Source organism: Cherax quadricarinatus, chromosome 64, assembly GCF_038502225.1.
Source record: "Cherax quadricarinatus isolate ZL_2023a chromosome 64, ASM3850222v1, whole genome shotgun sequence".
In the NCBI taxonomy this organism is placed as follows: Eukaryota; Metazoa; Arthropoda; class Malacostraca; order Decapoda; family Parastacidae; genus Cherax; species Cherax quadricarinatus.
In genome coordinates, this window is record NC_091355.1 from 1,595,515 (window position 1) to 1,613,014 (window position 17,500).

At 45.1% G+C, this 17,500-nt stretch overlaps 1 protein-coding gene across 5 annotated transcripts in view; it reads left to right on the plus strand.

Moving 5' to 3' along the window:
- The window catches only part of LOC128700039 (RNA-binding protein Musashi homolog Rbp6), a 532,325-nt gene that overhangs the window by 449,341 nt on the left and 65,484 nt on the right, over positions 1-17,500 (plus strand). For all 5 annotated transcript variants that reach the window (XM_053792974.2, XM_070098697.1, XM_053792975.2 and 2 more), the window contains one exon: positions 3,461-3,543. In XM_053792974.2, the coding sequence (XP_053648949.2) occupies positions 3,461-3,543 (83 nt within the window). The remainder of the gene's footprint in view (positions 1-3,460; positions 3,544-17,500) is intronic.

A 17,500-nucleotide genomic window follows, 5' to 3' on the forward strand; every position in this document is an offset into this window, starting at 1 on the left:
GCCTGGCTCTTCTTTCCTCTCTACCCCTACTACTACTACACCCCAGCCTGGCTCTTCTTTCCTCTCTACCCCTACTACTACTACACACCAGCCTGGCTCTTCTTTCCACTCTCCCCTACTACTACTACACCCCAGCCTGGCTCTTCTTTCCTCTCTCCCACTACTACTACTATACCCCAGCCTGGCTCTTCTTTCCTCTCTCCCCCTACTACTACTACTACTACACACCAGCCTGGCTCTTCTTTCCTCTCTCCCCCTACTACTACTACTACTACACCCCAGCCTGGCTCTTCTTTCCTCTCTCCCCTTACTACTACTACACCCCAGCCTGGCTCTTCTTTCCTCTCTCCCCTTACTACTACTACACCCCAGCCTGGCTCTTCTTTCCTCTCTCCCCCTACTACTACTACTACTACACCCCAGCCTGGCTCTTCTTTCCTCTCTCCCCCTACTACTACTACACCCCAGCCTGGCTCTTCTTTCCTCTCTCCCCCTACTACTACTACACCCCAGCCTGGCTCTTCTTTCCTCTCTCCCCCTACTACTACTACACCCCAGCCTGGCTCTTCTTTCCTCTCTCCCCCTACTACTACTACACCCCAGCCTGGCTCTTCTTTCCTCTCTCCCCCTATTACTACTACACCCCAGCCTGGCTCTTCTTTCCTCTCTCCCTCAACTACTACTACTACTACTACTACTACTACTACTACTACTACTACTACTACTACTACTACTACTACTACTACTACTTCTGCTGCTACTATTACTACTACTACTACTACTACTACTACTACTACTACTACTACTACTACTACTACTACTACTTCTGCTGCTACTATTACTACTACTACTACTACTACCACCGCTACTACTACTACTTCTGCTGCTACTATTACTACTACTACTACTACTACTACTACTACTACTACTATTACTACTACTACTACTACTACTACTTCTGCTGCTACTATTACTACTACTACTACTACTACCACCGCTACTACTACTACTTCTGCTGCTACTATTACTACTACTACTACTACCACCGCTACTACTACTACTTCTGCTGCTACTATTACTACTACTACTACTACTACCACCGCTACTACTACTACTTCTGCTGCTACTACTACTACTACTACTACTACCACCGCTACTACTACTACCACCGATACTACTACTACTTCTGCTGCTACTACTACTACTACTACTACTACTACCACCGCTACTACTACTACTGCGATAAACACCAGTTTCTATCACTGAGCTCCTTCTTCCTCCCCATTAACAATCTTCTTGATACGTTAAGGAAATTTCAGTCTCTGGGAAGAAGAGCAAACTTTCTACCTAAATATTTTCGGAGTTTTCTTTTTTCTGAAAGTTCCGTCAGAAAGTTCCGTCAGAAAGTTCCGTCAGAAAGTTCCGTCAGAAAGTTCCGTCAGAAAGTTCCGTCAGAAAGTTCCGTCAGAAAGCTCCGTCAGAAAGTTCCGCCAGAAAATTCCGCCAGAAAATTTCGCCAGAAAATTCCGCCAGAAAGTTCCGCCAGAAAGTTCCGCCAGAAATATTGTGTGAAGATTTTGAGACATTCACTTTTTTTATGCTTTTAGTTTCGTGTGAATCGGTAAATTCGTGTTGGGCTAATCAGTGCAATGATTGTGAGGACTCGATCCTCTGTCTGCCCAACCCGTGTGGATCATGCTAATCCCTGTGGATCGTTCAGCACATGGGTGGCGAAGGCAAGTTCCCCTCATCAGCTAAACCCGTATGTGTGCTGTTGAGCGCGATGAGTAGCGAACACTTATTCACGTACACAGAACACTACTCTTGCAGCCGGATCAACTAGGCTGTGATGGCTGTGTGGGCCATCGGATCTCCTCCAACAGCAACAGCCTGACCTCAGATTTTGCTATTGAAGTGGCTAGTTTATTGTGCACTCCAGATCCATCCTGTGGATGGTAGCGTAAGAACATATGGATACACAAAAGACCTAGGAACTAGGCCCCTGAAGTTCCTAGTTCCTAGGGCCTAGTTCCTAGGGCCTAGTTCCTAGGTCTTTTGTGTATCCGGATTTATATCAACTGTTCACTTGTTTGCTCGAAGCAATTTCAAGAAATTTGCTTAATATATCTGGTATCTTAAGAAAGGAATAATATTTTCATAACTGGTCAGGGGTATGTTACAGGTTTCTCTCCCTCCCTCTAGGGAGGGAGATGGAGTTACTCCATCAAAGTGCATAGAGGGAGGATACGACACTCTCATTGCAAAGTATTTGTGAGGTTAAGTGGGAGATGAAATGGGAGACGTGGGTGGGAAGAGGGAAGGAGGGAGAGGAGGGAGGGAGGGAAGTGTTGTTCTCTCCCTCACTCCCTCCCTCCCTTCTTCCCTCCCATTAGCGAGAAGAGTTCGACTGGAAGGTTGGGAAGGCTTGTTTTTAGGGGGGAAAGGATTGTAAATAGTTGGGGAGGAATGTTGGGGAGAACTAGAGCATGTGTTGGTGGGGAGAGAAGGTAGGAATGTGGAAGAGTGAGTTGGGGTGGGTAAGGATAGGAGGGGAGGTTAGTTACTGTGATACTCAGCAGTAAGTCTCAGGGAGGGGAGGATACTGTCTACCAAAATTACATATATCCACAGTGTGCTGACGTGTCTATATACCTCAGAGACCCTTGGCTCATGGGGAAAGAATTCATCTAAATTCCTTTAGGAGCTGGGAAAAAGACTCATCAGGGTAACTAGGGATCCCAGGGCAGCTAGTTTTCTGTTCCAGCGGCTGAGTGCGGCTGTTCAAAGGGGTAATGCCTGCTGTATTTTGGGCACACGCCCCAGCTCTGAGCAGCTGGATGAGATTTTCGCCTTATAATCGGTGATACACACGTAACAACATGTACCGTTTATGCCACCTTTATATCAACAATGTATCGCTTAAATCTTCTGTACCATATTATGTAATATATATATATATATATATATATATATATATATATATATATATATATATATATATATATATATATATATATATATATATATATATATAAATATATATATATATATATATATATATATATATATATATATATATATATATATATATATATATGCATGCGTGTGTGTATGTGTGTGTGTGTGTGTGTGTGTGTGTGTGTGTGTGTGTGTGTGTGTGTGTGTGTGTGTGTGTGTGTGTGTGTGTATGTGTGTGTATGTGTGTGTGTGTGTGTGTGTGTGTGTGTGTGTGTGTGTGTGTGTGTGTGTGTGTGTGTGTGTGTGTGTGTGTGTGTGTGTGTGTGTGTGTGTACGTATACATACATACATATTCTTCATTATTTGTTGTCGAGAAATTTTAATTTTGGATTCAACACAGGAAAAAAAAATCCTGGAATGTAATTTTGGAGTCTATACATTTCTTTTGTAGTGAAAATGTCTGTGTTTCTGGTTGAGTCATTTTCATCATTTTCTCTTCCAGGCTTTGGCTTCGTCACCTTCGAAAGTGAGGACGTAGTGGACAAAGTGTGCGAGATTCATTTTCACGAAATAAACAACAAAATGGTGAGTAGACGGGGATGATAGTGAGCATGTTCCGTGGTGATAGTGATGTTGATAGTGAGCTTGATAGTGATACAGTGGAAATGATGCTTCGGATTAAGGACGCTCCTAACATTTCTAGAAGACCTGTGATATTGATAATGATGATAGTGATAATGATGATGATATAAATTATTTTAATATGACAGGAAGACAATTTATGGTGAATCTCACAACACATGAAATTTTAAAATTCAGAGAATGGTAATGATGGTGTCACTAACACAATATGGTAGTGATGGTGTCACTAATACAGTAAGGTAGTGATGGTGTCACTAACACAGTATGGTAGTGATGGTGACACTAACACAGTATGGTAGTGATGGTGACACTAACACAGTATGGTAGTGATGGTGTCACTAACACAGTATGGTAGTGATGGTGACACTAACACAGTATGGTAGTGATGGTGTCACTAACACAGTATGGTAGTGATGGTGACACTAACACAGTGTGGTAGTGATGGTGACACTAACACAGTATGGTAGAGATGGTGACACTAACACAGTATGGTGGTGATGGTGACACTAACACAGTATGGTAGTGATGGTGTCACTAACACAGTATGGTAGTGATGGTGACACTAACACAGTATGGTAGTGATGGTGACACTAACACAGTATTGTAGTGATGGTGACACTAACACAGTATGGTAGTGATGGTGTCACTAACACAGTATGGTAGTGATGGTGACACTAACACAGTGTGGTAGTGATGGTGACACTAACACAGTATGGTAGTGATGGTGACACTAACACAGTATGGTGGTGATGGTGACACTAACACAGTATGGTAGTGATGGTGTCACTAACACAGTATGGTAGTGATGGTGACACTAACACAGTATGGTAGTGATGGTGACACTAACACAGTATTGTAGTGATGGTGACACTAACACAGTATGGTAGTGATGGTGACACTAACACAGTACTGTAGTGATGGTGTCACTAACACAGTATGGTAGTGATGGTGACACTAACACAGTATGGTAGTGATGGTGACACTAACACAGTATGGTAGTGATGGTGACACTAACATAGTATGGTGGTGATGGTGTCACTAACACAGTATGGTAGTGATGGTGACACTAACACAGTATGGTAGTGATGGTGACACTAACACAGTATGGTAGTGATGGTGACACTAACACAGTATTGTAGTGATGGTGACACTAACACAGTATGGTAGTGATGGTGACACTAACACAGTATGGTAGTGATGGTGTCACTAACACAGTATGGTAGTGATGGTGACACTAACACAGTGTGGTAGTGATGGTGACACTAACACAGTATGGTAGTGATGGTGACACTAACACAGTAAGGTAGTGATGGTGACACTAGCACAGTATGGTAGTGATGGTGACACTAACACAGTATGGTACTGATGGTGACACTAACACAGTATGGTAGTGATGGTGTCACTAACACAGTATTGTAGTGATGGTGTCACTAACACAGTATGGTAGTGATGGTGACACTAACACAGTATTGTAGTGATGGTGACACTAACACAGTATGGTAGTGATGGTGACACTAACACAGTATTGTAGTGATGGTGACACTAACACAGTATTGTAGTGATGGTGACACTAACACAGTATTGTAGTGATGGTGACACTAACACAGTATTGTAGTGATGGTGACACTAACACAGTATGGTAGTGATGGTGTCACTAACACAGTATTGTAGTGATGGTGACACTAACATAGTATGGTAGTGATGGTGTCACTAACACAGTATTGTAGTGATGGTGTCACTAACACAGTATGGTAGTGATGGTGACACTAACACAGTATTGTAGTGATGGTGACACTAACACAGTATTGTAGTGATGGTGACACTAACACAGTATTGTAGTGATGGTGTCACTAACACAGTATTGTAGTGATGGTGACACTAACACAGTATGGTAGTCATGGTGACACTAACACAGTATTGTAGTGATGGTGACACTAACACAGTATTGTAGTGATGGTGACACTAACACAGTATGGTAGTGATGGTGACACTAACACAGTATTGTAGTGATGGTGACACTAACACAGTATGGTAGTCATGGTGACACTAACACAGTATTGTAGTGATGGTGACACTAACACAGTATTGTAGTGATGGTGACACTAACACAGTATGGTAGTCATGGTGACACTAACACAGTATGGTAGTGATGGTGACACTAACACAGTATTGTAGTGATGGTGACACTAACACAGTATGGTAGTCATGGTGACACTAACACAGTATGGTAGTGATGGTGACACTAACACAGTATGGTAGTCATGGTGACACTAACACAGTATGGTAGTGATGGTGACACTAACACAGTATTGTAGTGATGGTGACACTAACACAGTATTGTAGTGATGGTGACACTAACACAGTATGGTAGTCATGGTGACACTAACACAGTATTGTAGTGATGGTGACACTAACACAGTATGGTAGTCATGGTGACACTAACACAGTATTGTAGTGATGGTGACACTAACACAGTATGGTAGTGATGGTGACACTAACACAGTATTGTAGTGATGGTGACACTAACACAGTATTGTAGTGATGGTGACACTAACACAGTATTGTAGTGATGGTGACACTAACACAGTATTGTAGTGATGGTGACACTAACACAGTATGGTAGTGATGGTGACACTAACACAGTATGGTAGTGATGGTGACACTAACACAGTATGGTAGTGATGGTGACACTAACACAGTATTGTAGTGATGGTGACACTAACACAGTATGGTAGTGATGGTGACACTAACACAGTATTGTAGTGATGGTGACACTAACACAGTATTGTAGTGATGGTGACACTAACACAGTATGATGTAGTGATGGTGTCACTAACACAGTATTGTAGTGATGGTGACACTAACACAGTATGGTAGTGATGGTGACACTAACACAGTATGGTAGTGATGGTGACACTAACACAGTATTGTAGTGATGGTGACACTAACACAGTATGGTAGTGATGGTGACACTAACACAGTATGGTAGTGATGGTGACACTAACACAGTATGGTAGTGATGGTGACACTAACACAGTATGGTAGTGATGGTGACACTAACACAGTATGGTAGTGATGGTGACACTAACACAGTATGGTAGTGATGGTGACACTAACCAGGAGGGGTGGGACACTAACACAGAGGGAGTGATGGTGACACTAACAATGGTAGTGATGGGCATAAAACAGATGGGGGATGGTGACACTAACACGATGGTAGTGATGGTGACACTAACCAGTTTTTAGTGATGGTGACACTAACACAGATTGTAGGGTGGTGACACTAACACAGATTTTGTGAGGGGCACTAACACGTATGGAGGATTGACACTAACCGTTGTAGTGATTTACACTAACCGATGGTAGTGATGGGACACTAACACAGAAGTGATGGTGACACTAACCAGTATGGTAGTGATGGAAATAACACAGATGGTAGTGATGGTGACACCAACCAGTATGGTAGTGATGGGACACTAACAAGTATTGTAGTGGGACACTAACCAATATGGTAGTGATGGTGACATAACACAGATTGTAGGATGGTGACACAAAACCATATGGTAGCATGGTGACACTAACACATTTAGGATGGTGTCACAAAAGATTGTAGGAGGTGCACAACACAGTATGGAGTGATGGTGACACAACACGATGGAGGATGGGACACTAACACGTATGGAGTGATGGTGACACCAACAAGATTGAGTGATGGGACACTAAACGCGGTTGGATGGTGACACCAAAACCCGATGGGAGTGATTGACACCCCAAAAAGATGGTAGTATGGTGACACTAACACAGTATTGAGTGATGGTGTCATAAACCCTTGTAGTGATGGTGACACAACACAGATGGAGGGTGGTGACACTAACACAGATGGAGGGTGGTGACACTAACACAGATGGTAGTGAGGGGCACTAACACGATTTAGGGTTAACTAACACAGATGGAGGGATGGTGACACTAACAGATGGTAGTGATGGGACACAACACGAGGAGGGTGGGACACTAACACAGAGAGGGGGGGCACTAACCAAAGGAGGGTGGTGCACTAACAAGATGGAGTGATTGCACAAAACCGATGGAGGATTGACACAAACGAGGGAGGATGGTGACCCAACACGATGGAGTGATGGGCACTAACACGTAGGTAAAGGGTGGTGACACTAACACGATGGTAAAAAAAGGTGAACCAACACGATGGTAGTGATGGGACACTAACACGGTGGTAGTGATGGTGACACAACACAGATGGTAGGGGGTGGTGACACTAACACAGTGTGGAGTGATGGTGAAAAAACGATGGTATGATGGTGACACAACACAGTGTGGTAGTGATTGACACCAACAGATGGGTGATGGTGACACAACACAGATGGAGTGATTGACACAACAGGGGTGGATGATGGTGACACTAACACGAAAGAGGGGAGGGGCATAACACAGTATGGGAGTGATGGTGACACTAACACAGATTGTAGTGATGGTGACACTAACACGTATGGTAGGATGGTGACACCAACACAAAAGGAGTGATGGTGACACTAACACAAGGTGGGATGGGACACAACACAGATGGTAGTGATGGTGCACCAACGATGGAGTGATGGTGCACTAACACAGATGGGGAGGGGTGGTGACCAACACGATGGTAGTGATGGTGACACTAACACGATGGTATGATGGTGACACAACACAGTATGGTAGTGATGGTGCACTAACACAGATGGATGATGGTGACACTAACACAGATGGTAGGATGGTGACACAACACAGATGGTAGGGTGGGAAATAACACAGTGGTAGTGATGGTGACACTAACACAGTATGGTAGTGATGGTGACACTAACACAGTATGGTAGTGATGGTGACACTAACACAGTATGGTAGTGATGGTGACACTAACACAGTATGGTAGTGATGGTGACACTAACACAGTATGGTAGTGATGGTGACGGAAACATTATTTCAGTATTTTGAGATAGTCATAATTTTTTATTCCGAAAAATCTCGATAATATAACAAAAACTCTTATTTATTTTACAGAATGGACATTAATGGACAGTATATATATATATATATATATATATATATATATATATATATATAAAATATATATATATATATATATATATATATATATATATATATATATATAACATATATATTATATATATATATATATATATATATATATATATATATATATATATATATATATATATATATATATTATATATATATATATATATATATACTGATGTTTATGTATCTTAGATGATAATGCATGGAGACATAGAGAGAGAGAGAGAGAGAGAGAGAGAGAGAGAGAGAGAGAGAGGAGGAGAGAGAGAAGAAGGGAGGAGGAGAAGAGAGAGAGAGAGAAGAGAGAGAGAGAGAGAGAGAGAGAGAAGAGAGAGAAAGGTACTCTGCTTTTGGGATCTGTTGTTAAACCTCTCCACTAAGTGGCACCAGTCACTGGATGAACCAAAGTCAGCTTTTTAGGGGGACATTGCTGGCGCTTTCGCCCGGGTGGCACTGGGGTCTCTTGCAAAACTTCAAGCACTTGGAATTGAAGGTCTACGCTATGTCCCCTCAGTGATTCCCCTTTATGGTAGATCTCTTTAGTTTCAATGGAACGGAATCAGCAAGGCATCCATTAGCAAGCATTCCACGAAGTGTGCTGGGTCCACTGTTATGGAATGTCTACTTCAACGACCTTCTTCATCTCATCCTAGAATCACATGCATATGCAGACTGTACACTGACATTCACTTATCCAAGAGAAGAAATGCCAGCTGCTCTAAGCTACATCAATCACCAGCTGAGAGCTATATCAGCTTGGGGAAATAGATGGAAGTAACATTTGCACCTGAGAAAACGCAAAAGATGATCGTCTCTAGGCACCATGATGGTAATGCTGGTGCAGTAGTGAGGGTGAATGGGACGATGTTGGCACCGGAAGAAGTTGATATCCTTGGGGGGAAATTTGACTCCAAATAACCATGAAGAACCCTGTTTTAAATCTTGCAAACAAGGCAGCCAGGAAACTTACAGCACTTCGCCGTATCTCCCATCTGCTTGACAGTAGGGGTTAAAAATTCTGTACGAGGCACAAGTACGCTCTCACCTTGAGTATGCTCCACTTTCTTGGTTTGCCTGCCCCCCTCTCATCTGCGACTGCTTGACAGAATAGAGAACAGAGCAAGACGTCTCACCCCGCCGGCCCCATCCAAGATCTGTCATTTCAGCAGAGCCTTCAAAAAGGGGGGGATGGGGTCCTTTACTTTTATGTACAAGGCCAATATTGCAAAATACCACATTGATCCACTTGAGGACAGGTGAAACAAGTTTTTATGCCACAAGAGGGGCAGAAAGGAAACTTCACTCTGGCTGCCCCTTTCTCCAGAACATCACCCATCTGAGATCATACATACCCAGGATGACCAGTAGGAAAAAAAAAGGAAAAGGGGGGGGAAAAGGGGAAAAGAGGAAAAGAAAGGAGAAGAGGAAAGAGAGAAAAAGAAGGAGAGGAGAGGAAAGAGGAAAGAGAGGAAAGAAGGGAAGGGAGAAGGGGAGAGAGAGAGGGGGAGAGAAAGGGGAGGAGAGAGAACCCGGGGTATACCAGTACTGGAAACCCGGGTATACCTGAGATGGGGTATACCGGATTGAGTATCCTGGGATCCAGGTATCCCGGTATCCTGGAACCGGTATCCTGGTATCCTGAAATTCCTGGTATCCTGGGGTTTTGGGGTCCTGGGGAAAAAAGGGGCCTGGGATCCTAATATCCTGATATCCTGGGAACCGATTACCTGGGGATACCGATAACCTGGGAAAACCGAACCGGATACCTGGTATACCTGGGGTACCTGGAACCAGGAGAACCCGGGATACCGGGATCCTGGTGTATACCTGGGAAACCCGGGTATACCAGGGAATAATATACCGGGACCTGGGTATACCTGAGATACCGGAGGGTTCCGGTCAACGCCCCCGGGGGGTCCGGGCCAGGCGGGGGGGGTAGGGAAAAAACACGGGTCGGGGAAAGGGGGGTTGTACGGGGAGTAACATTTTTAGGCTAGTAGAAGGATTGGAATGGTAGAAGATGTTAAAGCGGAGAGAAGTAGAGATGATAAACAGTGGGTGGAAGAAACTTGAAGACAACAATGAATAGCGGGGACAAAAGAGATAGTAAATAAAGGATAGTAGAAATGTCAAGAGAAGAAGAGAATAGAGAGTGGATAGAAGGAGTAAGAGTAGTAATGACTTGGGATGGATACAATAAAAGTAAGAATAGCCTCCCTCTCCAGCCTCCTCCCAGCCTCTACTCCTCCCAGCCTCCCCCCAGCCTCCCTCCCCTCAGCCTCCCTCCCAGCCTCCCCCCAGCCTCTCCCAGTCCCTCCAGCCTCCTCCCCCAGCCTACCCCTCCCCAGCCTCCCCCCCCAGCCTCCTCCCCAGCCTCCCTCTACAGCCTCCCTCCCAAGCCTACCTCCCCAGCCTCCCTCCCCAGCCTCCCTCCACAGTCTCCCTCCCCAGCCTCCCTCCCCAGCCTCCCTCCCCAGCCTCCCTCTCCAGCCTCCCTCCCCAGCCTCCCTCCCCAGCCTCCTCTCCCCAGCCTCCCTCCCCAGCCTCCTCCCAGCCTCCCTCCCAGCCTCCCCTCCCCAGCCTCCCTCCCCAGCCTCCTCCCCAGCCTCCCCTCCTGCCTCCCTCCCCAGCCTCCTCCCCAGCCTCCCCCTCCCCAGCCTCCTCCAGCTCCCTCCCAGCCTCCCCCCCCCACCCTCCTCCTCCCCCAGCCTCCCTCCCAGCCTCCCGCCTCCCCAGCCTCCTCCCCAGCCTCCCTCCCCACCCCCTCTCCCTCCCCAGCCTCCCTCCCAGCCTCCCTCCCCAGCCTCCCTCCCCAGCCTCCTCCCCAGCCTCCCTCCCCAGCCCCCTCCCCCCAGCCTCCCTCCCCAGCCTCCCTCCCCAGCCTCCTCCCAGCCTCCTCCCCAGCCTCCCCCCCAGCCTCCCCAGCCTCCCCCCCAGCCTCCCTCCCAGCCTACCTCCCGCCCAGCCTCCTCCCCACCCTCTCTCCCCAGCCCCCTCCCCAGCCTCCCTCCCCAGCCTCCCTCCCCAGCCTCCTCCCCAGCCCCCCCTCACCAGCCTCCCTCCCCAGCCTCCCTCCCCAGCCTCCCTCCCCAGCCTCCCTCCCCAGCCTCCCTCTCCAGCCTCCCTCCCCAGCCTACCTCCCCAGCCTCCCTCCCCAGCCTCTCTCCCCAGCCCCCCCCAGCCCTCCCTCCCAGCCTCTCCTCCCCAGCCTCCTCCCCCAGCCTCCCTCCCCAGCCTCCCTCCCCAGCCTCCCTCCCCAGCCTCCCTCCCCCAGCCTCCCTCCCCAGCCTCCCTCCCAAACTTTCTTTGATCTGTCCTCTCCAGTTCTTCAATCTCTGGTGTTTCACATTTCTTCATCCACTTCTTCAGATTGTTATGTTCTACATTCATTCAGTTCTTCAGGGAGTTTTGTTCTAAATTTTACAGTTCTGTTCTCGAAGAAATGTTCCCCGGTTCAACATTCTGTTCTCCAGGAAGTTGTGACCATTGAACTGTGTTCACCTTCCCCTTCTAAAACTTAGTGTAGTGTTAATATTTTGGAGAAAGTTCCAAGTTTGGCGATTAAGAAAAGTCTGGTGGTGTTGAGGTGGTTTGGACATTTAGAGAGGATGGAGCAAAATAGGATGACTCGGAATGTGGAGGGAAGGATGGGTAGGGGTCGTCTAAGAAACGGTTGGAAAGTTTGACTAAGGGAGGTTTAAGTGCTAAAGGCTTGGACATCCAGCAGGCTTGTGAGAGCATGTTAAGAGCGAGTAGAGGCAAGTGGTTTTTATGATTTCTCGTGCTGTTGGAGTGTGAGAAAGGTAACATTTGTGAAGGGATTCAGGGAATCCGGTTATCCGGACTTGAGTCCTGGAGGTGGGATGAGGATGCTACAGTTTGGAGAGGCACCTGAGCTGCAGTGTCAGCGCTTTTGGCAAGACAGTGATTCATCGAAAGATGGTGAAAGTATTTCTTCTTCACTGTGTCTTCTTCTTACCTTGGTGGGGAGATTTTATATATATATATATATATATATATATATATATATATATATATATATATATATTATATATATATATATATATATATATATATATATATATATACCTTTTAATGTTTTTTACGTATTTTTTACCTTTATATAAATATTTTATAATTTTTTCACACATTTTAAATATATTTTTCATGCTCTTTAAATACGTTTAAGTATATATCATCGTCTCACAGCCGGGGTCTTAGACCAGGACGCTGAGAAATTATATATGTTGGAGGCATAGCATGACTCCCTCTGGCGGGGGTAGAGAGAAAGAGTATAATGTACGGCTAAAGTGAAAATAATTCATTGAAAAATAATATTGCCGGGCCTTTTTTTTGAGGTAATTCCTCCGCTGGCAGCCGCGTTACACCTTTTAGTAATCCCTTTTCGAGGTTAGGTAAACTAGTACCCCCACAAAAGTTATCTTTGGGTTTTTTATGTCGTGCCGAATAGGTAAAACTTGCTATTTTGGCTTAAATAGCAACGCTCTTCTTGCCGAATAAGGCAAGCGAAAATTTGTGTGTGCAGTAATTTAGCAAAAGTCATTCTGAACCTAACGAAAAATAAAATATATTTCATTGTTTGTTTATTGTAAACTTACCTAAAATATATTTATTTGGATTAGGCTATAATAATTTGCGCTTGTTATAATAAGGTTAGGTAAGTTTTCTAAGGTTCTTTTGGTACAAAATTATTATTTTTTGCATTAACAAAAATAAAAATATATATATATATATCATTATATATATATATATATATATATATATATATATATATATATATATATATATATATATATATATATATATATATATATATATATATATATATATATATATATATATATAATAAAAATAAGTTTGGAAACTATGGTAAGCTGCAAAAAAAAAATACCATTAATTTTTTGATAGACTTTAAGGACTCTGATAATCTTTGTCCTCTCCCCAGGGAATTATTTTCTTGACCCTTGAGATTATTTCCTTCCTTCTGGAGATTATTCCCTTCCTTCTGGAGATTATTCCCTTCCTTCTGGAGATTATTCCCTTCCTTATGGAGATTATTCCCTTCCTTCTGGATATTATTCCCTTCCCTCTGGAGATTATTCCCTTCCTTCTGGAGATTATTCCCTTCCTTCTGGAGATTATTCCCTTCCTTCTGGAGATTATTCCCTTCCTTCTGGAGATTATTCCCTCTCCTAGATAACTTTTTAGAATCTTTGCTTCGTGTCTTTCCCTTTCACACATTCTTCTTGCTTCCTTCCACTTCTTCCCTTTTACTTTATCATTTCCCTTCGTCTCAATCTTCCCTTCCCTTTTCCCCTTTCCCCTTCCCCTTAATCTTGAGTAGTAACTTGTCCCCAAACTGTCAAGTCCTCCTCCAGTCTAACTAATTCCTAAACTTGTTCCAGTTCTCAAGTTGTTCCTTCCTCTGTTTGTTCTACTCTGTCTCTCTCTCTCTCTCTCTCTCTCTCTCTCTCTCTCTCTCTCTCTCTCTCTCTCTCTCTCATTGCATTTATTCTCCCTCCCCATCTCCTGTCTTCATCTCTCTTCACTCCTCCCCATCTCCCCTCCCCATCTCCCCTCCCCATCTCTCCTCCCCATCACCCCTCCTCATCTCCCCTCCCCTTCTCCCCTCCCCATCTCCCCTCCCCATCTCCCCTCCCCATCTCCCCTCCCCATCTCCCCTCTTCATCTTCCTGGCCGGGTATTTTTCAGTGGCTTAAGTAGCAACACTTTTTTGGCACATTATGACCTGCTCTTCCTCCTCCTCCTCCTCCTCCTCCTCCTCCTCCTCTTCCTCTTCCTCTTCTTCTTCTTCTTCTTCCTCCTCCTCCTCCTATTTTTGGTAGTATTTTCTTTTTCTTTATTACTTATTATATTTTTTCCTTCTTCCTCTTTTATTTTTTTTTACTTCTTTACGTCGCGTGTTTATATTATCATCTGTTTTGTTTATTTTAATTTCTTCTGAGTACAAGCATTAGCACACTTACACACACACACACACACACACACACACACACACACACACACACACACACACACACACACACACACACACACACACACACACACACACACACACATACACACATACACACACACACACAGTCTATTTGCTCCTCTGCCTATCTGCCTACCTACCTGCCTACCTACTTGTGTGTCTGCCTACCTACCTGTATCCCTACCTACCTGCCTGTCTGCCTTCTTACCTACTTGCCTACCTGCCTGTCTGCCTACCTATCTGCCTGTCTGCCTACCTACCTGCCTGTCTGCCTACCTATGTACCTACTTTCCTACCTGCCTGTCTGCCTACCTACCTGCCTACCTACCTCCCTGTCTGCCTACCTACCTACTTGCCTGTTTATCTGCCTAACTACCTGCCTGTCTGCCTACCTACCTGCCTGTTTGCCTGCCTACCTGCCTACCTACCTACCTGCCTACCTATCTCCCTGTCTGCCTACCTACCTACATGCCTACCTGCCTGTCTGCCTACCTACCTGCCTGTCTCCCTACCCACCTGCTTACCTACTTACCTACTTGCCTACTTACCCGCCTGTCTGCGTTTCTACCAGCCTGCCAGCCTGCCAGCCTGCCAGCCTGCCAGTGTGCCACATTCCGTGATCAGTGGTCGCAGCGTTGGAGAAGCGGCTACCTGTCTACTCTATTTTTACCTGCTAGGGTATCTGCATATTACTCTCCCTCCCTCCCTCCCTCCCTCCCTCCCTCCCTCCCTCCCTCCCTCCCTCTATCCCTCACTCCATCCCTCCTTCCATCCCTCCCTACATCTCTCAATCTCTCTCCCACCACCTCTCCCTCTCTCTCGCGCCTCGCCTCCATCCCTTACTTCCCTCAGACTTGATGTTTCCAGTACAGGCTGTGACACCTCACACTTGATGTTTCCAGTACAGGGTGTGACACCTCACACTTGATGTTTCCAGTACAGGGTGTGACACCTCAGACTTGCTATTTCCAGTACAGGGTGTGACACCTCAGACTTGCTATTTCCAGTACAGGGTGTGACACCTCAGACTTGCTATTTCCAGTACAGGGTGTGACACCTCAGACTTGCTGTTTCCAGTACAGGGTGTGACACCTCAGACTTGCTGTTTCCAGTACAGGGTGTGACACCTCAGACTTGCTGTTTCCAGTACAGGGTGTGACACCTCAGACTTGCTATTTCCAGTACAGGGTGTGACACCTCAGACTTGCTATTTCCAGTACAGGGTGTGACACCTCAGACTTGCTATTTCCAGTACAGGGTGTGACACCTCAGACTTGCTGTTTCCAGTACAGGGTGTGACACCTCAGACTTGCTGTTTCCAGTACAGGGTGTGACACCTCAGACTTGCTGTTTCCAGTACAGGGTGTGACACCTCAGACTTGCTGTTTCCAGTACAGGGTGTGACACCTCAGACTTGCTGTTTCCAGTACAGGGTGTGACACCTCAGACTTGCTGTTTCCAGTACAGGGTGTGACACCTCAGACTTGCTGTTTCCAGTACAGGGTGTAACACCTCAGACTTGCTGTTTCCAGTACAGGGTGTGACACCTCAGACTTGCTATTTCCAGTACAGGGTGTAACACCTCAGAAGAATGTTGAGTGTCACTTAAGGTTACTGGTAGCTAAGGGGTTTCAAAACACTTATTATGTGAACCTATGTGCAGGGGCGGATCTCCTATGAAATTATTGATGCTTAAGCTTGAGGGGCCCCTAATCCAGGAGGGGCCCCTAATCCAGGAGGGGCCCCAGAAACCACTTGATTCCACATTCCTAAAAAAAACTTGTTCTATTGTACAAGTTTTTTTTAAACAGTAATATTAATAATATAGTGTAACACAGTACAAAATATTAGTTAAAAATAAAAATTATAAGGCTTTTAAATTATGATGTAGGCCTAGTCGTTGCTGGTTGAGAAGGGGCCCAATAACAGTTCAAGCCTAAGGGGCCCCATAACAAGTCAAGCTTCAGGTGGCCCAATAACAGTTCAAGCCTAAGGGGCCCCATAACAAGTCAAGCTTCAGGGGGCCCAATAACAGTTCAAGCCTAAGGGGCCCCATAACAAGTCAAGCTTCAGGTGGCCCAATAACAGTTCAAGCCTAAGGGGCCCCATAACAAGTCAAGCTTCAGGGGGCCCAATAACAGTTCAAGCCTAAGGGGCCCCATAACAAGTCAAGCTTCAGGGGCCCCAAAAATGTAGGTCCGCCACTGCACTCCAGAAGGCTGGTAACCCAACATCCTGACACCACCTCAATAAGTGTTCTCACAAGCACTATGTGTGGCTGCCTCCCCAATTATCGAGTGCGTATTTTGCAACTTTACACTTTATCCAGTAGACCTTATTCACTTTACAACACTTTGACCACTCTCTCAATCTATTTACTTATAATTTGAATAATTGCCATTATAAGTTTATGTGTCATAGGACACAAGGTTAAGAACACGCTTCATGGATTAAATTGTGCTGTCGAGAGGGCTAGTTTATTGTGCTGCGCATATCCATCCCATGGACGGTAGGGCAAGAGCACACTCATGCCCGAAGGCCTAGAAACTAGGCCCAAAAAGGGCTGAGGAGTATGCATCTACAACTGTTTTATCTGTTTCAAGCAAATTTGAGATATTTACTTGACAGAAAACATGATAAACCACATTTTTTTTGGTTTTAATAACACACGTTTACATTCATAAGCTTCCGTGTAATATGTTGAGTATATCGGGAATATACAAACGTTACTATTATATATTTTTATTGTGGGATTCATAGCTGATGTATGTGTGTGTGAGGTCACCTATTTGT